The sequence below is a fragment of the Microcaecilia unicolor genome, chromosome 1 (assembly GCF_901765095.1).
Source record: "Microcaecilia unicolor chromosome 1, aMicUni1.1, whole genome shotgun sequence".
NCBI classification, from domain to species: domain Eukaryota; kingdom Metazoa; phylum Chordata; class Amphibia; order Gymnophiona; family Siphonopidae; genus Microcaecilia; species Microcaecilia unicolor.
The window spans coordinates 674,377,204-674,399,614 of record NC_044031.1 but is presented as its reverse complement, the minus strand read 5'-3'; the positions used below and the strand labels follow the sequence as shown (position 1 = coordinate 674,399,614).

At 42.9% G+C, this 22,411-nt stretch overlaps 1 protein-coding gene across 3 annotated transcripts in view; it reads right to left on the bottom strand.

Annotated features, from left to right (window-relative positions):
• Window positions 1-22,142, bottom strand: part of SHF (Src homology 2 domain containing F) — a 542,785-nt gene extending 520,643 nt beyond the window's left edge. Inside the window, exon 1 of one of the 3 annotated variants that reach the window (XM_030187563.1) lies at window positions 21,521-22,142. In XM_030187563.1, coding sequence (XP_030043423.1) covers window positions 21,521-22,120 — 600 coding nt within the window. In that variant the 5' untranslated portion in view covers window positions 22,121-22,142. Of the gene's footprint in view, window positions 1-20,973; window positions 21,025-21,520 lie in introns of those variants that run through there. The other 2 variants (XM_030187571.1, XM_030187580.1) reach the window with 2 other exon arrangements.
• Between the last annotated feature and the right edge of the window lie 269 nt (window positions 22,143-22,411).

The following is a 22,411-nucleotide window of genomic DNA, read 5'->3' as shown; positions in this document are numbered from 1 at the left end:
TGCCTCCAGACCTGCTTGCCTGGTCTTGCCACAGTTCCTGCCCTATCTCCAGACACCAGCTGTGTCTTCAGTTCCTGCCTTGTCTCCAGTCCAGCTTCTCCTGCCTTGTCCCCAGTTCAGCCTTGCCTCAGCTCCTGTCAAGCCTTCAGTCCCAGCTAAGCCTTGCCTCAGCTCCAGCCAAGTATTCTGTTCCAGTCCAGCCTAGCTCCAGCAAATGGCATCTTCATCCCCTGTTGGACCAGGTGTCTAGTTCAGTCTATTCTGTGCTTAGCCCTAGTGACTTGTCACCAGTCAGGGCCCAGCTAACAGGTTAACCAGGTAGCGCCAACTTGGCTGCGGCCCAAGGGCTCACCTTTCCAGAATCATGACAGCAATTTTTGGATCAAAGAGCCTGTAAAGGGATATACGGTAGCAAAAACGTTGAAAGGTAGACTTGGTGGTGGTAAGCCATATAGGTAAGCAGTAGTACTTTGAATCTGATACTATAGAATGTCAATATTCAGCATATAGAAGGGGTATCAGACTCCGATTTCTTCCCATTATGGAAGGGGAAGGAAGGAAGGGGAAGGAAGGAAGGGTTATTCTTCCCAGTGTGCACTGCTTTGCATTTGTCTGCACTAAATTTCATCTGCCATTTGGAAGCCCAGTCTTCTAATTTCCTAAGTCTACCTGCAATTTCACAGTACGCATATATTTTAACAACCTTGAATAGTTTTGTGTCATCTGCAAATTTAATTACCTCTCATATGATGAAAGGCTAAAGAGGTTAGGGCTCTTCAGCTTGGAAAAGACATGGCTGAGGGGGAATATGACTGAGGTCTAAGAAATCCTGAGTGATGTAGAACAAGAAGTGAATCTTTTTTTTTTACTCTTTCAAAACGTACAAAGGCTAGGGGACACTCAAGTTACATGGAAATACTTTTAAAAAATAGGAGTAAATATTTTTTCACTTAAATAATAGTTAATCTCTGGAACTCATTGCCGGAGGATGTGGTAACAGCGGTTAACATATCTGGGTTTAAAAAAGGTTTGGACAAGTTCTTGGAGAAAAAGTCCATAGTCTACTATTAAGACAACATGGAGAAGCCACTGCTTGCCCTGGAACTGGTAGCATGGAATCTTGCTACTATTTGGGTTTCTGCCAAGTACTTGTGACCTGGATTGGCCACTGTTGGAATCAGGATACTGGGCTAGATGGACCATTGGTCTGACCCAGTATGGCTGTTCTTATGGATGTTGGATTTAGCTCATGTCCTTTTTCAGTTCCAGTAAAATATGAGTTACATTCAGATACCTTAGGTATATCCCTGTTCCAAGAGGGATTACAGTCTAAGTTTGTGCCCAAGGTAATAGAGGGTTAAGTGACTTTTCCAAGATCATAAGGAGCCACTGTGGGGTTTTACTCTGGCTTCCCTGGTTCTCAGTCTGCAGCTCTAATCAATAAGCTATTATTATGGAATAATTTCACTGCAGTATTGTGAACTATTTGAATGAACTTTAAAAAGTCAATTACAAAGGGTTACAATGGCCTAGATGAGATGTAATTGATGATGAATCAAATTCCACAGATCATCTGGGTCTAACAAAGGCTTAATACCTGACATAGAGCAAAGAGACAAGCTTTGGTAATGGCTAAAATTTGGGTCTCAACTCATGTGACAACCCAGAATCTTAACAGATGATGATAAGGAGATAGAGTGGCCTAAAAGATCAGGGGCAAATTTAGCTGGGAAAACTTGCTCGTGATCCACGTTACCTGAAACGTTGCGTATTTAATTTCAACTTACTGTGGAGCCAATGGGCAATTGCTTCAAGCCAAGAATTTAATGTGCTAAACTAGGTACAAGAGGATCGATGACCGGCTGGATGTTGTAGGAAAAGATAATTTATGAATGTCGTAGGACTATACATATGTGGCTAGAGGGCTAAAATATTGAAAAGATGAGGGGAAAGAATTGACATTACAATCCATGATCTGAGATGAAGAGAAGCATGGGCCAGTCCAAAACATTACTGCCAATGCCTATTAACACAAGACAAGCAGTAAAAAGACAGTGGTCAACAAAACCTGGATCTTACAAATGCTTTTGAAGGACAACCTGAACTATATACTCTAGGTCATGGATGCCACATGAGTCATCTAACAGGACAGTGAGAAGAGTTTCTGCACCACACTCCCAACAGAATCCTACTTGCAGTAGATGCAAAACCAAGGATTTGGCTACAAAGATCAGTGAGCTGCAAGAATACAACTTTCTTTACAACTGTTTGAAGAAAAAAAAGTTAGAAAGAAGTGTTTGATCCAGAATATCCCCCCCCCCCCTTTTCTATTTCTGTTGATGGCTCTCTCATTCTCCCTGTCTCCTCAGCTCGAAACCTTGGGGTCATCTTTGACTCTTCTCTCTCCTTCTCTGCTCATATCCAGCAGATCGCCAAGACCTGTCGTTTCTTTCTTTACAACATCCGTAAAATCCGCCCCTTTCTTTCTGAGCACTCTACCAAAACCCTCATCCACACCCTTGTCACCTCTCGTTTAGACTACTGCAATCTGCTTCTTGCTGGCCTCCCACTTAGTCACCTCTCCCCTCTCCAGTCGGTTCAAAACTCTGCTGCCCATCTCATCTTCCGTAACCACTCGCCTCCACCTACCCTCCTCTCCTCCTTCCTGTACACATTAATTGATTTGATTACTTTATTTTTTTGTCTATTAGATTGTAAGCTCTTTGAGCAGGGACTGTCTTTCTTCTATGTTTGTGCAGCGCTGCGTACGCCTTGTAGCGCTATAGAAATGCTAAATAGTAGTAGTAGATAATTGCTTGTTTCCAGATGGGAGGTACCGACCAATAGAAAGACTGGGCACTATAATTGAAATGTCTGGGAAAAGTTATGGTAGGAACTGCTTCTTTTCCAAATAAAAAACATTCCCAAGAAAAACTAAGTGTAAGCCAGGTGTGGCCTCTCTCATGAATCAGCGCCTAAATGATTTGGCTTGTTTTTTGTCGCAATTATTTCTTAATGGCCACATTACTATCTCCGGATGCTCTGTCTCTTTTGTTTGGTATTTCTCTAATCCACTCTCTCCTTGGAAACAAGTTACCACACACATCTCCGTTCAATCTTCATCCTCTTTCACAGTATCACCTTCTGAATTCACCTCTCATGTCAGAATCTTGCACTAGGCTGAAAAAAGGCCTCCTCCATTTACAAAAATCTTCAGAACTCAGTTAATAATTGTACTCTTCAGCTAAAATCATTCTGGGAAAAGGAACTTAATAGCAAGTCGTCAAAATTTGATTAGCCAAATTCTGGTCTAATACTATGTCCCACAAAATCTGCTGCCATAACCCAGTCCTCCTTTTTTTTAACTCTACATCTGGCATACTGGACTCCATTAAGGTTGGCAAAAATTACTAAAAACAAATTCTATGAATGTCTGCTGGTTATGCCTGTCTGCACCTGACTCCGTCTCATATGATATTTTATTGTAAAAATGTGCAATGCCTACTGGAACTATATCTGGAACAGAATTGTTCTGATCTTTAACCTTCCTCAAGATCTGATCATCATTTATAAAACTGTAATTTTACACTCATCTAACCCAGATATCTCATTGCCAGACCCTTTCCATAAGTTTTTCAACATGATGATATATATTGCTACATACCTCATCATCTGCAATTGGAAAGATAATTCTAAGTTGAATTTTTCTGAATGGTGGAGCTACCTCTGTGTGATCAGAAAGTATGAAACATCGTTGGCATACAAACAGCTTAATATCCAATCCGTAATGAAAACTTTGGCACCTCTGAATTATTTTTGTTTTAAAATACCGAGCATTACAACATAGGTCCTTAATTGCATGTATGTATTTCAACTCTCTTGTCTCTATTATGAAGCAAGGTTGTTATCAAATTGGTCTATCTGGAAGCTGTCATGTTAGTTTTTTGTTTTAGTAGTTTTCTATATGCTTGAGCAGAGGAGCCAACTTTTCAGAATTATTGGGGGTGCTAAGCCCAATGAAAATAACCCCTTCCTGGACACATACAAGGAATTCTCTCAATATTGGAGGTGCTCAAGCAAAAATCTTTTGATAAAATATTGAAAAAAGAAATCAATACCAGATTGCATCCCACTGATCTGTGTTAAGATTTACATCAACTTATGTGCTTGGTGATTTTAATCTCAAGCACAAATTAGTGCTTCCAAAAATTATCAGAAGTTAGCATCAGTTGAGCCTCAGGAAGAACATAGAGTTTTTTTTTAACACACCCTTCAAAATGATGGTCAAGATGGCCTACAGCATTATTCAAATCCAGTTACAGTGCTGTTAAATTGACAGACACCTGAACTTGTTGGGTGTTAAGTACTAGCCACCCCTGCCTTCCAAGGGACAACAGGAAGTACATTCAATTAAATTTAAGAAAAAAAAACGTAGGCCACCATTTGAAATATAATTGTTCATGGCAGTTTGACAGAACAGCAGAACCCCCCCCCCCCCCCCAAAAAAAAAAAAAGAATACTGAATACAATTAAAAACATATCCAAAATCATTTTTAAAACATGATAACCTAAATGCTTGTAATTAAGGCTGAATTATTAAATTTTTGCTTATACAATATAGCAATTCCATCCAAGTGATTTTACTGTGCGAATTACAAGTCCCAGCAAACATTAACCACTTACTCCAATGGGAAATATTACACTCAGCAGCTACTCCCAATGGTAGAGACACACAGCCGGCCACAATTAGATTAGCCTGTCCAAAGTAGCACAAATCTAATGGTCAACATGCCAGTGGCAAGCATAAAATCAGTTTTTCACATCATTAAGTGACCACACTGCTATTTAGCACCACAAAGGTTGTCCATTGCCCTTTGCTCCCTGAGTGCTGCACTTATGCCTGTAGAACATATTTATACAGGACCAGTCAAAGTTGTAATGGACTTATATTATCTTCAAAGCATTCATTTCTATCTGAGCAAGTGTTAAAGGGCAACAAGGGCTTAAGAAGTCAGCGTCCCTCCCCCCCCCACCTTCTTGAGCTTCAGAAAGTGGTTTTGTTCTTGTAAAGCAGCTATCCAGTTAGATTCTGCTCTTTGAACACTTTACTTCTATCAGGGAGCACAGGGACTGCCTCTGTGTACACTGCAGATCACAGCTGAGACAGGTATTGATCTCTAGCTTAGGCAATCAGAGAGTAACTTCCCCATCAGATCAATGAGGAGGTGGGCACAGCAACTCTGTTCCACTGTCAGACACCAGCAGAACTCAGAAGAGGAGAAGCGTAGAAGAAACAAGCCATCGGCACCAGCAAACACTCATGCAACTACAAAGGGCTAATTAATTTGTCGCCTTCCCAAATCTGAACTCGAGGCGTGCTACATCCAGATACAGAGGGTAATTCTCAAATGGTTGCCTAAATTTAGGCACCTAAAAGCGTGTGCGCTAAGCACAAATTTTATGATGGCGATTATATGCGTAACTCCAAAGTTATACACCTAGCACTTACACTAGCTCAATGGCTGATGTAAATGCTTGTGCTAGGCATGGCCTTGACCATCCATGTCCCTCCTATATCCACATACCCTAGCAACTGCATGATAAAGAAATTAGGCACTGGGATTACAGAATACCAAGTTATGCAAATTAGTGGCAATTAACTCCAATTATAGCCAACTGTTAACACCAAGTGGTGCCTATTTCATTATTCAGTTATTCAGTTGAAGTGGAGGAATAGCCTAATGGTTAGTGCAGCAGGCTTCAATCCTGAGTTCGATTCCCACTGCAGATCCTTGTGACTTTGGGCAAGTCACCTAACCCTCCACTGCCCCAGGTAAAAAATAAATAAATAAACAGATTGTAAGCCCTCTAGGAACAGAGAAAGCACCTGTGTATAATGTGTTCAGAGCTGCTACAAAAAGGTGGTTAGCTTAGCGGGGTTTAAAGAAGGTTTAGATTGCTTCCTAAAGGAAAAGTCCGTAGACCATTATTAAAATGGACTTGGGGAAAATCCACTGCTTATTTCTGGATCCGTTGAACAGAGGAGGTGATTACAATAGGAAATTATTACGAGAGACCTTTTGGATACACCATCTTCATACGGTGGAACCAAAAGGTCTGAATATGTATGTGCAGTGGAGTTGCTTTTTGTGAAACACACACTTACGTCAGAGATATATGAGATTAGAAACAGCTGTTTCCGTAGACACAGTGATTTAAGGTTTGGCGTTGTCCGCCATTTTAGAACATACTGCTGAGAGTTAAGCTGAGACACATAACAGTAAGTCCGATTCCAAGAGTTTTTTTAACTTTAAAACAACACCGTAGCTTTTATATCTACATATTGTTGTACTAGCATATTTTAGTAGTATTTGTATATCATTGCAGGCCAAACGGTGTGAGAGTCCCCTATGAAGAAGCGTTGCAAAACAGGCACCTGTTGGGGCATACAGGCACACCTGTGAGATAACGCACCAGCCAGTTAAGCTAAGTGCTGTATACATTGATATATTATAATTGAAAAAAATATAAAGATCGAAGATTTAGGGGGGTGGAGGATAGAGTCAATGATTATATCTTGACACATACATACAGATTCACCACGGGAGTGATGTGAATAGCAGTAGTGTCTAATGATATGAGACTCCACCTCATTAATGCTACATAAGTGTTTAGTGAGATATCCTCCTTTTCATATTTTGACATTATTTCTGGGATAAGCAGCATAAAATGTTTTGTACTTTTTTGGGATCTTGCCAGGTATTTGTGACCTGGATTGGCTACTGTTGGAAAGAGGATGCTGGGCTTGATGGACCTTTGGTCTGTCCCAGTATGGCAATACTTATGCACTTATGATTAGTAGTAGTCATGTCTCTGTCAGTATTCTATAACCTGTGCGTGCAATTTTGCATGTACGGAGAGAAATTCTATAAACGGCACTTTTAAAAAATTGGCACTCAAAATAAAGCATATAGCGGTATTCTATAAACCGCAACTAAAGTTAGGTGTGGTTTAGAGAATAGCGCTCAAGCCCAGGTATCACACCTATATTTAGGCGCAACCATTTGCAGAGACTCCTTTTTCTATAATTATGCATGTAACTAAAAGTCACACCCCTGATCTGCCCAGATCCGCCCATGCCCCTCCTATTTCTGCACCACACGTAAAATATAGGCATGGATCCCACTTTTAAATTTATGTGCATATATGTTAATTGAATCTAATTAGAGCCAATAATTGCTTGTTAAAAAGCCAATTGGTGCTAATTAGCAAATTGGGTGTGCACCCAAATCTGCATGCACATTTTTTTGTGCTTTTTATAGAATTAAGGGGTAGTGGGTATTTCCCTACTGGAGAGAATGTAATAGGTTTATAATCCACAGGCTAATTATTAACATGAATTAATGCACGACAGTATGAGCTATATGCTTAGGGATAGCTTTACTACAAGGCAATGCTATTTACCACCTATGGTAACTGCATTATCACCTACTAGCTTGGTTAACACATCTAGTCCTTAGAAAATAATTGGTCTTCTGAGATCAAGAAGATGTGACAGAAAGAGAGAAGTTATCCTTATTGTGTAGCACTGGCCAGATTCAAAAGCATTTCCAAATGAACCTTGATATGCTTCCTCTCCATATCACACCTTATTAAACATTACCGGAATTTGAGACATTGAAATCATCTCCTACATACCCTGGCATAGGGGCGAGGCTCATTCCTGTCATGCTACATGCAAAATGTATTCATTTACAAATACTGTCCCAGCATACTGATAAGAAGTTACAGGAAAGAAAGGTATCCAAACACGGCACTATGGGTATGGGAAATTACTCAAATCTGAGCCACAAGAGAGAAATATCTGTGCTTATCAATTTCAGCTCATGACCTACCCTCAAAACACTCTTCCAGCATAGCCAAGATGGTTCTTCATTACTATAGAAACAGAAATGATTATATTCATAGCTATTTATTTTATTTATGTATTGCATTTGTACCCCCACATTATCCCACCTTTTTGCAGGCTCAATGTGGCTTACAGAGTAAGGTTATGATAGAGTCAAGACATGATTTAAATACAGTTGATCATAAGCTGAGGTAGAAGAGGATTTAGATGGGTAGATGTTGGGTAGGTTGTGTGAGAAGTGTTTTAGGTATGTTTGGGTGGATTGGGGGATGATTTGTATCATTGAGGGTGACTTTTGTAAGCTTTGTTAAAGAGGTGTGTTTTCAGAGCTTTGCGGAAGCTGGTTAGATTGTTCATTGTTTTCAGGGTCTTGGGTAACACATTCCAAAACTGTGTGCTTTTGTATGCGAAGGTCGTATCATAAGCCTGTTTGTATTTCACTCCTTTGCAGCTGGGGAAATTCAGATTTAGGAATTTGCGGGCCGATCTTTTGGCGTTTCTGGGCGGTAGGTCCACTAGGTTTAGCATATAAAGTGGGGCATCTGCGTGAATGATTTTGTGCACGGTTGTGCAGATTTTGAACTCAATTCGTTCCTTGAGCAGAAGCCAATGTAGTTTCTCTCTTAGGGGCTTCACACTTTCATATTTAGGTTTTCCAAAGATGAGTCTAGCTGCCGTGTTTTGGGTTGTTTGGAGTTTTTTAATAGTCTGTTCTTTACAGCCTGCGTACAGAGCGTTGCAGTAGTCCAGGTGGCTGTACTATGTTCCATATACTTGATCTACTAACTGGGTAATTAGCATATCCCTGTAATCCACAGCTGCCCATAGAGGGGCCCCCCTGAACAGTAGGCAAGTGGGTACAGACAGCTTTCCACAGTCTTTCTGCACCAATTACATGGCAATGTAGTGCTGCTCTCTAACCAGTGCTGAAAGGAACCAGTAGGAGGAATGGCCTAGTGATTAGAGCACCAGTCTTGACATCCAGAGGTGGCTGGTTCTAAACCCTTTGCTGCTTCTAGTGATCTTGGCCAAATCACTTAACCCTCCATTGCCTCAAGTACAAACTTAGATTCTGAGCTCTCCAGAGACAGGGAAATACCCAGTGTACCTGAATGTAACTCACCTTGAGCTACCTACTGTCACGATGGTGACTGTTTCCTTGTCTGTGCTCACCTTGCCCTCTGGTGGCCAGAACCGGTGGCTGCTATGGACTGTCACCCATTCCAGACTTTAGCCCAGTCTGGTCCGGATCTTCCGGGCTGCCAGATTTGCTTCTCTTGTTTGTGCCTGAACAGCGGGCGTAGCTGCCTTGTGATTCCTGCAGCTGAACTTCAGCAGCTGATGGGCTTTATTAATCACCTGGAAACTTCTGTGTTTGCTTTTGCATCATCTAAGGTCCCTGGTTTGTTGGTGCTTTGTGGCACTTCTGCCTAGTCTGGTTTCTTGTCCGGTTCTAGTTAGTCTGTGTGTAGTTTAGCTTAGGTTTATTGCTTATTTCCTAGTCTTATTCCTGGTCTAGTTTCTGTTTGTCTGTGTCTCTTTCTTAGTGGCTGCGTGGCAGCTTTCAGTCCTGACTCTTTTCTGTCAGTGTTTGTACCCTGTTTCAGTGGCTGCTTGTCAGCTTTCAGTTCCTGTCCTTTAGCTTGTCCATCTCCTGCTTTGTGTAGTATTGTCTGTCTGTGAGTCCTAGCCCAGTTTCCTGCCTTGCTGCCCATGTATATTCCTTTCCCCTCTGACCCTCAGTCTCTGTTCAGCCTAGTTGGTATCCAGTTCCTGCCCTGTAAGTCCTGCCGGCAGCCTGCACCCAGGGGCTCAACTCCTGGGGAAGGGCGGTCAAGTGCAGGTGAAGTCTAGCTGTTTCTGTCAGAGTTCTGCCTTGTCTCTGGTGTGGGGTGGTTTTGCCTGCCACTGGTGCTCCACAGCAGTGGCCCAAGGGCTCACGAACCTAGTTTCTGCCTTGAAAACCTAACACCTACTGATAAAGGTGTGAGCAAAATCCAAATAAGTAAATAAAATAAGTAAATATTTGATAGGAAAAACAGGGGTGGCAGAGTAGTAGTATAGGCACGCCTCAGGACAGAGGGACTGGGGCAGATGGCCTCAGGACAGTATCAAAGTTAGGGCCCTGTTTACTAAGCCGTGCTGTAGGTGCTCTAAGGTTTTTAGCGCGCGCTAACACTAGAGACACCCATAGGAATATATGGGTGTCTCTAGCATTAACTCGTGCTAAAAACGCTAGCGTATCTTAGTAAATAGGGCCCTTAGTGTGTTGAAAACGCATCCTCAAAAAAAGGTTTTTAGGTGAGTTTTATATTTTCGTAAAGAGGTGTGAGATGTAAGCCGGAGGGGTAGGGCCAGCAACAGGGAAAATAGAATTGCCTGTGGTATCATATCTGATGTGTCGAAAGGAGGGAATAACTAAAGGAGGAGCGAAGGGCCTGTGACAGCGATTATGGAGTCAGGGCACGTGTCAGGAAAGAGGGGGGTATGTTTACTAAGATGCGTTAGTGTTTTTAACGCACCTATAAAGTTAAGGTGTTAAACGCTAATGCGCCAATACACTCCTATAGGCACATTAGCGTTTAACACGCATTAAAAACGCTAACACGCCTATAGTGCGCCTTTGTAAACACAGGCGTAGGAGTAGAAGAACACCCATGACCCCAGAGCAGAAAAACATAGACAAAATTAATTTATTTGGAGTAGCTGAACACAAGAATCACACATTTCCCCAGAGTCTTTAAGAGGGGGGAACGTGTTTATCAGTTGCTGTCCTGGACTCCTCAGAGGGTCATTTCTTAATTTAGAGAAGTCTGATTATTTCAATTGGCCTATGGCTAATTCTCCCCCTCTACTTCTCTTTCATTCAACCTATGTTCATCGTATTTCACTTGAACCTGTAAAGCCCCAGTCCCTAAACTCTCCATACGAATAATATGCATAAACTTCCTTACGTATAGCTTTTTATTTGTTTCAACAGTTCTATAATTATATACAAGCAAAAAAAGCCAGTTTCTCCAAAAATGAAACGGGCCCTAGGAAGGCTATCGTCTAAGCGATTTCTCCTCTCTCCGCTCCATGTCCAGCGATTGTCTCCTCCCCTCCCCTACATGTCCAGTGATTCTCCTCTGCACCCCTCTCCTCTCCCATCCCATCCATCCATGTCCAGTGAGTCACCCCAGTCCCCACCTGCCCCCCCCTTTTAAGTACCTGAGTTCCAGTTCAACCCCAGCCCTCACCTGCCCGCCCTCTTCTCCCACAACAGCCCTCCTTTCCTTTCTGCAGCCCTTCCTTTAAAACTTTTATTTTACCTGAAGTCGCAGCAGCATCAGTGAAAGCAGCAGGCTTGGCTCGCCTCCAGCCTTCCCTTTCCTTCTCTCTCAGTGTCCCACCCACCTCTGACGTAATTTCCTCTTTCCACGAGGGCGGGACACAAGCCAATTACATAGTAGCTCATTTGCATGCGATTACAAATATTTCATTACTAATCATAAAGACTATTTTAAAGTCAAGTAATCTATGTTTTGATGTGCGTTATTTTCAAGTAAATGCAGGGCTTTTTTTGAGGGGGTACCGAGTACTGGCACCTTTTCCATTGTCTACTAAAATTGACCCATGGTCCCCAAGTTTTAATGAAAGAGCTCAGGCTCTACACACCAATTCTGCCTTGTCATAGATTCTGTGACTGGTTGCAGGGGGCCTGGCTGTTATGGGGTGGGTCCCTCAGTGATCGCCCCACCCCTGAAGGGTGGCCTGACATTTGAGTTCCGGCACCTGTTTCACTAGAAAAAACGCACTGAGTAAATGATTTTTAAAAATTTCCCTTTCTAATTAATATTCACACTTGTTTTGTTCATCATTTTCTTATGTATAAATACACTCTGGTAATATTTTCAAAGTTTCAATTTTTTTATTTTACATATTATTTAAATTTCTATTTATTACTTATTGTATTTAATATTTGTTTTTAGACTCCTGAAGCAGGCCTTGGGCTGAAACACAGCACTGTGTTGAGTCTTTGATCAATAAACCTTTTCAAGCATCAAGTTTGTTCTCCTCGTTTCTGAAGTCCCTGGTCCATTTCCCACCATTTCTCTTATCTTTACTACACCCCATGGGATTTCAGTGTTCTCCACCTATGTGGAATTCTACTAGAACTTTTCTCCTACACTCTCATTGAAATTCCCACACTCCCACACTTTCCGTTCTTCCAGCCCCTCTGTGCTCCCCACCCCTCCCTCCTTCTAGCTAATTTTATTGTGTATTACCTGGATGTGCCACAGCACAATTGGCAGTATATTGAGATTCTACAAATAAATAGTCTGTAAACACTGATAACTGTGTCACCTTTAACACCTTTACAGCAACACTGTGAAACTTTAATTATTAACAAGCTCTAGACATTCTGCTCATGATCACTTAAGATATAGGGAATATATACAAACATACTCACAAAATGTACAATACACACAAACTCATACAACCAGAAACTCCCAGCACCATACCACCTCCGCTATCATCAACAATCCCGAAACTAAACTGCTACTCACATCACAACTCTCCAAATACCTGTACAAAGAAGCAGACCTTAAGCTAGTTTCTAAACTTAATTTTTTGCCTCTTTAATCTCTGTGGAGATTATTCCACAGATCTGGCATAAATCAGTGAAAAGCACTTATTCCTGGTCGCCCTTCATCCAATCTTCAGGTACTGAGAAACCACCATAAAGAGTGATTGTAAGCCTGTTGGCTGAAGTAAACACACCCAATACACTGTTTCACCCACTTACAAACACCAATAAAACAGGGATGCTACTTTAAATTGGTTCCTCTGCTCCATCTGTAACCAGTCCTGAGTCAACCAAACAAGGCATCACATGACCATATTTCCATTTTACACCTTGGCGACTGTATCCAACACCATCTAACCTGGTAAATTCTGAAATAAGGCATTACAACAGTCAGCACACACCACCACCAAGGAACGTAATACCATTGAAAGATCTTATCCATCACACATAGGGCTGGTATCACTAAGCAACCTTTATAGAACAGCTCTTAGTGGGATTTCCTGTCTCCAACATTTTGCACGAGGACTTAAGCTTGCTGAAATCTAGTGTAATTGCTGGTGGACAACCAAAGACAGCTGGGCACGTAAATAACACTATTCCAGTGGTTCCCAAACCTGGTCCTGGAGGCACCCAAGCCAGTCAGGTTTTCAGTATAGCCACAATGAATATTCATGAGATAGATTTACATGCAGTAGAGGCAAAAAGATGGAGACGGGAAACACCTAGTAATTCCCAGTTAGCAAGATATAATCCACGAGCACACTAGACATGCTATTTTTGATGTGCAGGGGCCCCAACTGTGGAACAGTCTTCCTACTTCTCTTCATTTACAGACAACCTTGGGAAAATTTAAAACTGACCTAAAGACTCACCTCTTTATTACAGCATTCCTATAATGGTTTTATGGTTTTTTCGGCAGTCTCAATGGGAGTACTCTGAAGACACTTGTAGCGTTCCCTATTTATTTTTATCATCTCATTTGTACCCCACAGTTTCCCAACAGTGTCAGGCTCAATGTGGCTTACAGCACACCACAGAGGCAGACGCCAATGCAGTAAAATGAAGCTAATACAGCAGAAAATCCTACATTTCTTCTCCCCCCCCCCCCCCCCCCCCCCCCCACTATTATTATAGTTCTACTTCCTATCCAGGAAATCATGTCTGCGTTTAGTTTGTCTCTTTACCTCTCCCTTCTGATTGTAAGACACCTAGAAGGTCCTCCAATGGGTGGGATAGTAAATAAAAACAAACTTGAAATCAATGCACTATTCTATAACATTGTGTCTAAATTTTGGGAACACCCTTGACCCGTCCATGCTCCTCCCCTGGCCAAGCCCCCTTTTGAGTTGCACATGAGAATTTAGGCACGCAGTGTTACAGAACAGCTCATAGGCAGATCCACACGTAAGTCCTAATTAGTGCCAATTAACATTGATAATATTAACTAAATAGTTTGTGCGTGGATCTGGGATCTTTGCCTCTATTGGGTGACCTTTACAGAATCCAGGGGATAATGGAGAAGGCCACCTATTGAATTCATTAATTTTATATACCGCTTTGTATCAAGTCTTAAAGAGGTTTACAGAAAAACAAAACAATCAATTGATACAAAGTACAATAAAACAAAGGAACCATGTCCAAACATTCAATTTCAAATACATTAAAACATTGCTGAAATAGCCAGGTCTTTAAAAGTTTGCGAAAACTGGAATAGGATATAGAATATTGTGCAATTCCTCTGGTAAAGAGTTCCACTGTACAGGACCAACGTATGAGAACTCCTTTTCTTGCTGTTGAAAGCCCAATCACATTAAGACCATGTAACTGAAGAAAATTTGTTTTTTTGTAACGAATATAGGGCCCTGTATACCAAGGTGCGTTAATGTTTTTAGTGCGCCTAGACTTAGCGCATGCACTAGCCGTGTAGGTGCCTATAGGGATATTGTTGGCACGTACGTGGTTAACGCATGTTAAAATGTTAACGTGTCTATAACGCTGCTTAGTAAACAGGGCCCATAATGTACGCTGATGAATATACTGTCAACATAGTCGAGAGATGAACAGGCAGGCCCAAATGAAGTGACTTAAACACCAAATACAGGGCCCCTTTTACAAAGAGGCGGTAGAGTTACCGCCGGTTTTGCGCACAGCAAAATTGGCCCTACTGCCGGGCTCGACTCGGTGGCCGGCGGTAGTTCCGGGTCCGACACACACCATTTCCGGTGCTAGAAAATAATTAAAAAAAAAAAATTTCTAGCGCCAGTAGGCAGGAAGTGAACGTGCTCTGCAGTAATCGGGCAGTGCCATGCGCTGCCCAATTACCGCTGGGTTACCACCGGAGCCCTCACCGTCTCCTAAATAAGAGGCAGTAAGGGTTGTAGCAGAAAACGGCCACACAGCAATTTTTTTTAAGTGCCACATGGCCATTTACTGCCTCCTTTAAAAAAATATATTTAAAAAAAAAAATCCTTTACCCGTTGTGGTAAAAGGTGGCCTCGGCACACGGTAATCCCACGCACTGACACCATCGCAGACCACCATTTTCTGCCGCTTGGTAAAAGGGCCCCATAGTGTTTTGAAGGTGATAGAAGCAGCCACAGGAAGCCAAAGTAACTGATGTAATACCGGAGTAATATGATTGATTACTTTCAGTTACCAATCTGGCTGCAGTATTCGTTGCAGACTGGTTTTACTCAATCCATTGAAAAGAAAGTTACAATAACCTAGCCTGCTTGTAGCAAGTGCATGCACTATTTTAATGAAGTTGCACTTGTTCAAAACAGGTTTCAACTGATGTTGCTATCATCCAAAGATGAGAAAAAAATATTTAACTACATTACCAATTTGTGAATTCAGTTTCAATGCACTATCACAACGAAAGCCCAAAGTTACTAGATCTTGTGACACAGATAAAGGTCTACCAAATACCTCAGGTAATACACACAGAATTTATTGTTTACGGGAAACCCACATTAACAGTGGGTTCCTCAGCGTTCAGAATCAAATTGTGTTTACACATCCAGTCTGTGAAGTTTCTTATTAAGGCCAAGAATAACGTCTACATTGTCATCTTTTTTTTTTTTTAATGAGAAGCAGAGTATCATCAGCATCTAGGAAAGGAGGAGTAGCCTAGTGGTTAGTGCAGCGGACTTTAATCCTAGGGAAGTGGGTTTGATTCCCACTGCAGCTCCTTGTGACTCTGGGTAAGTCACTTAACCCTCCATTGCCCCAAGTATAAATACCTGAATATACTATGTAAACCACTTGGTTGTAGTTGCAAAAAACCACAGAAAGATGGTATATCAAGTACCATTCCCCTTTCCCTAATTATTCTAAAGAGGTGAAAGAAGTGATCCTTGTGGAACTCCCCCATAACATCCTTTTAGACAAAATTTCTTCATTCCAACAAACTGAATGTGTACGATTAGTGAGGTAAGAGCAAAACTATTTGAATGCCACAGCTTAGTAGAAACAAAGCATTCCTAAACCTTCGATTCTCATCAACTAACAGCAGAAAATAATATCAAACAAAAAAGAAAAATTTAAATTCAAGCATTTTGGTTTTCTCATACAAAATTTCCCAGCTGAATAACTTCCAGAAAGATAAATTTGTTCCCTTCAAAACAAATTAGACACTTACAAAGAAATTAAAAAAAAAAAGTGGCTCCCAAAGCAAGGACCACCTCCCTTAACTGCAGGAAGACCTGGATTGTCCTAGAAACATCAGGAAACATCTTCTGTAAGCAAAACGGCAAAATATTTCACTTTTAAAGCGCATAAACATTTTATCAGATATAGATGTCAAGATAACAAGGAGAGTGGAGCGAGTAATAATAAGATATTAAGAACACTCAAAGAAAGCAACATCAAAGGCTCTCCCAGATACCAATACATATAACCCCCTCCTCCTGCTCAGACTCAACAGTAAAATTCCTAGCTATGTAATAACTGGGGACATTGTTAGCTCTACAATTTAGTTAATTTCAAAACATCTCAGATACATTTTTAATGATTTGTGAGGAGATAGCAAACACGGAGGAAAATTTAATGACCTCATGTTGCAAGTCTTAGCTTTATGTATTAACAAATAATCTTTAAAATTAGTTGCAATCACATCCTGCAAGGTTACAACCTGATTATTAATAATTCCAAAATTAAACTTTAAGTTCATCATTATTACTGTTCATCCATCTTCTTAAGCAACTGTAGAGTAAAATCACATGAGATGGAGAGAGCACCCTTAACAAGAGATTCCATCCTGGAGATGTATTTTCTAAATCTACAGCAAATATGCCTCTCCAAACGGTGACTTCTGAAAGGCTCCCTGGCTCTGCAATGAAGCCAGTAAAGCCAGTTCCAAATTGGGTTCCACAGTAGCCTAGAGTTCTGGGATCGAGGAAGGCAGCAAGGGCACAGACCAACTAAATTAAATCCAAAGCAGAACAAGGTAGTCAGAGGGAAGAAGATGATGCTGGATCGAGGGTGGAGTAGTGAGAAGGAGAGACATTGGACCTGGGGGAGGGGAGAAAGTCCTATGATGCTGGACTACAGGGGAGGGTGGAAGGGAAATGAGATGGGACTCAGGTGGGGGAAGGGGAAAGGGAACAGAAGCTGGATAGAACTGGGGGGGGGCCTTGGTGTATGAAAAAATGTTTTAGGGGTTCTGCAACTGTAAAAAGTTTGGGAACTACTGCAGTAAGGAAACCGGCACAGGACGCAGGCACCCATTACCCCAAGCTTACACAAGAACTATGCATTCCAGGGAAATCACCTCACTAACCACATTCCCTCACAGAACTGGAGATAAGCCCCGACCTCCATGCAGGAAGTCCACAGTCTGGTCAAAGAGTTAGGTGCTGGAGTTCATTCCTCTGAGAGTAAAGTTGCTTGAGACTCATTCAAGTGTGTCTGGTCACTGCTCTCTCTCCAACTGTTGGCGAATGTTGTACCAAAACATGTCTATCCATTGGGTCCTCAGGTAACTTACATGAAGGCTTGTCCTTAGCTTTCCCCTTCGCTATATCCAAAGATAGTTTCCCACGCTCCAGCGCCAATGCCCAGCTTTTTCGGTCCTTTCTACAGAAAGCACTCCATTTGAGGCTTCCGGTAATCTGCACTCTCACCTGTGGCAGGTACCAAATGATAAACATCTGCAGTGAGAACACAAACCACAGAAGGAACTTCCAAAGGAAGATCTTACAGGAAAAAAAAAATCATTGACTAACTGCACACGACAACCCTCGGGCACTACAGTATACCCACATCCCCAGAATGGCAAGAAAATGTCCACTCAGGCACTCACAAAAATCCAGTCTGCCACAAGGGGCAGAGAAATTTGGCTGGTCTGAATTTTGGAATCACCAGAGTTTCATAATGAGTGTACATGGCATGCGGTCCTGATCTAATGCAGGAACAGCCCGTGCAGAGTAGGACAAAAGCTGAGTGAGCTTGGGGTGCTATTATAAGCCAGCACTAGTTGAGAATCCATGGGATGTGTTCCCAGCTTTCACTTTCTGCATGACTGACTTTAGACAAGTCCCTTTATTTCCTTCACCCGCTGTATATCAAACCGTCCCCGAGTGGCAGAAATGACAGGAATCACAGCAGCCTAACAGATGCTCTCCAGCTTAGGTATGTCACCCACTAATCTCACACACATTTTTATGCACATTACAATTATAGGTGTAGTTTGGGGTAGGTGTGGAAGGACAATGCCTTCCCAAATATTGCAGATTCTAAAAATTGGTCATCTCCTCTCACTGGCAATATGACTTTCTTACCCTATGCATCTCTAAAATTATCAGCCAAACTACATAAAAACAAAGAATAGCCATACTGGGTCAGACCAATGGTCCATCTAGCCCAGTATCCTGCTTCCAAAAAAGTGGCCAATCTAGGTCACAAGTACCTGGCAGAATCCCAGTTAGTAGCAATATTCTATGCTACCAATCCCGGATTCCTGGGGCAAGCAATGGCTTCCCCATGTCCATCTCAATAAGGCTATGGACCTTTCCTCCAGGAATTTGTTTAAACCTTTTTTTAAACCCATACACACTGCAGTTACCACATCCTCCAGCAATGAGCTCCATAGTTTAACCATTCTTCGAGTGAAAAAATATTTCCCACTATGCATTACAATAAAGCACAGATTCCTACCAGTCACTGGTACTTATTCAATGCTTGTTTACAGTCTGTAACCAATCAAACTGCTGAGCCCTCTTTCTATTCCTTGAATATAAGAATCCACTGCTGAATCACACTAAGGTCCACTGAGACCCCATCCTATCTACTGCTCATAGTTCATTTGCAAGAACAAGCAATGGCTCTCCCAAGTCTACGCAGTTAATAATTTAAGGACTTTTCCTCCAGAAACTTACACAAACCTCTCTTGAGCCCTTTGGTTTCACTGTGTCTTTCGACTGTGCTCTAACCATGGGCAAGAGAGGTGTAGTGTAGCCCAGCTGTTGCGTTAAGCAAAGTCAATGGAATTCATCTTGCTTCCTTGCCTAATTTTTGCACTGCCATGGCCCCTGGCGACTACTTCAGAGAAGTGCTGTATCTCCTGAAGCACAAATCATGAAAGAAACTTCAGTATAGAAATCAGATAAATAACAAGTGGACATTGTAGCACTGGTAAACTGGCGCAGCCTTGGGAAAGTCTATTGAGCCGGTTAAAATTCAGTAACCGGTGGAGATGAAAGCAGGTACACTGTGATTTGGTCACATCCAGCCCTTTGCTCGTAACAGTTTCCAGTCAAAACACTGTCAGGAAGCAAAGTAAACACTGAGAATGCTTCTCATCAGAAACTGCTGCATCCAAAGAGCTTCTTGTGATCAGACACTCTTGAGCTTGACAGGGTGGGAGCATCAAGCTTCCGCTGCTGTTGTTTTAAGCTGTATCTGTCAGAAGCCAGCCTCCCGTGTTATCTATTGCCCTGGACGTGCTTGCAGGCTCTTGTGCTGGCTCTTGATTGACTGATTTGTGAGCTGCCTTGAGCTCAGTTTTGCTGCCTATCTCACAAACTGAAACAAGGTCTGAATGGCAAATGAAAATCTTATGATTCAATTTGGCATGCTCAGGAGCTGGACACACACACACACATACATAATCCCAAGCTCCTGTTATTTTAATTTACAAAAAGCATTTCTATCCTAGCAGCTGCAGTGAAATGACCTTTGCTGGGCCCATGAAACTCCAGGCAATTAAAACCTGCAGATAAAGATAGGAGACGTCAGCCAATCAGATCCCCACGGCCAGTGCAGACAGGTACCCTTATCCTGCTGTAAGTCAAATTCTCATAGTCTGATTAAGCTTTCTTCTGCACAGTAATAATGACACAACGGAGAAGGTTAATAGAAAAAAATGGCATGCCTCCTGATTGTACTTTCATTTTACACCTGGACTCACCCCAAACACACAATTCATGACAGGCTCTAATGAGGACCACAGCAGTGTCACTTGTAGCTTTTCAACCTCATAAGCAACCATTACTGTGGAAAGCTGTGGCTGGAGGGGAACCTCGGGTTCTTTCAAACACCACTAGAAGTCTGATTGGCTAAAACCCCAAAATATTTCCAAATGCATTTGGAGCTACTCAGTTCAAACAAGGACAAACGAAAGGCACATACTGGAAAAGAATGACATTAAACCCCTTCCCGGTCTCCTGCAATAGGTAAAGAAGTCAATTTAATCTTTTTTTTTTCATAAAAGCTCTAAGAAAGATCCTAAATGTTGTCGCAAAGTTTTCAAGGAGGGAGCAGGGTAAGTGCAGCCAGGAAAATTACAAAGGCAGACAAAGGGACCGATGCAAGATGGCATAGAATGAATGGGAGAAGGGATCAATCTATAATCACATCCCAGGAGCTCTCCCGCCACATCCTTCAACGCTCTACTTCCTTCAACCTTCAAAGTTTGCTGGAAGCTAATACACCTTATTAAAAAAAAAAAAAAAAAAAAAGGCGAGCAACATTAAACCTGAATGAATATGCATAGTATCCACAAATAATACAATTTGACTGCAAAATTTTCTTTTCTTTTTCCTGGGGGCCAGGGTGACAGAAGCAAAAGCCTTAATATGTTTTCAAGAAGTCTGTTTAAACAAATGTCCTTTTAAAAAAGATGTTTACTGAACCAAATACTTAGTAATTCCGAGAAAACACTAAGGGAGGCATATCGCATTGCAACCAGCTTATAAACAGTCCTTACAGATGAGATTTTTTTTTTATGTATTTTATCCTTATTTGGAGCGGAATGGAGAATAAAGTTTACAACGCCAGCTGTTCGTTTCGCTTCTTATACGAAGGAACAACGCTGTGAACTTTGTAGGCTGATATTAGCACCAGCAACTCAGGACAGTGGTCACTAACTCCCCGTCCCTTCCCCCCTCCCAAAAATATAGTGCTGATTTCTGGTTTTTTTTATTTGTGTGTGTGTGTGTGTGTATATATATATATATATATATATATATATATCTCCTTTTATACACACATATACCTTCACAAACACGTGTATTTTCTGGCAAGCGCGGGGCATATGCACTTTTTTCCTAACCGGGGACCCTTCTTCTGCCGGGCTTCAATTTTGCCCTAACAACAACATGCTGGGATTTATTCCGACCCGATCTACGGGTGGGAAAAGACAAATCTTTGAGGTTTTTTTTTTTTTTTTTTTTAATAAAAAGGTGAGAAACCCGCGCCCCGCCCACCCGCTGCTCAGAAAGCCAGGTACAAAGTTTTGCTGGAGCCGACCGCAGAGCGCGTACCCGGCTATTCCGCTCCGAGTACAGCTACGGACATCTGCGGCTATGAAAGCCAATCTGTGCATTTCAAAATGACGACTAACCCCTTTCTGGGTGCAGTAATGGCACTTGTTGAATACTAGGGGTGCTCAGTCAGCATCCACTTGCTCCCATAAAAGCGTGCCTACACGTCTGTTTGTATCCGTATATGTGTGCGCGCCTCCTTGGCTAGGAAGGGAAGACTAATAATGTTTGTTACAAAAGTAGTCGAACTTTTTGCAGTAGCCGAGAACTGGGACTTACTTTGTCCTGCTTGCTGTCCTCCGGCGGGGGGGAGCTGGGGGAAGTGATGCCCGGGGCGGCGGCAGCGGCAGCGGAGGGGGTGGCGCCCGGGGGGGCAGGCGTGACAGCGGGCACAGCCGCCGAAGAGGGGGCCGGTGCGGGCACTGCCCCGCCGCTACCAGCCGGGCTGGGGCTGGCTTTGTCCGTCGCCTCTACCTTGATGAGCCGGTGTTTGGGAGAAACGTACTTGACCTCCGGCGAAGCGGTGCAGGTGCCGGTGCCCCCGGTGTACGGATCCTCGAAGTCGCGCTCCTTCTGCCGCTTGTAGGCGGCCAGGATGTCGGGCTGCTGCGGCGGGGCGGCGGGCAGGTGCTGGGGGGGCTGGCAGTGCCGGTAGTCCGGTTTGGGGGGCTCGGGAGGGCACGGTTTGGTGCTCTTGAAGCCCAGGTGCTCTTTCAACCACCTGGCCATGCTGCCGGCGCATTGCTGGCCCGGACTGGCGGGGGGCGCGCCACACGGATCGCGCCCCCGGCTCGGCGGCTGCGGCGGGAGCGGGGGTGGCTTGACGCTACCGGGGGCCGAGGAGCGGGCGGCGGACGGGGGAGCTCCGCTCAGCAGCATGGGACCCGGAGCGCTGACTACTTCGCTGAGACTAAGGAAACGGTGGCGACTGCGTGAGCTCGGAGAGGATTAACAAAAAAAAAAAAAAAGAAAATCCAACCCTCCAAAAATATCCCAAACACACGGGAGCTGAGCGGCCCCGGGAGGGCGAGGCTGCCATCTGGCGGCGCGCGGCGGTACTGCGTGTTCCTATCCGACGCCAGAAAGAAGAGCCAGCGCGTTCATCCTCCATCCTCTTTATGGACGCATATACTATGCGCACCCTGTATACCTACTCTTGTACATCCTTTT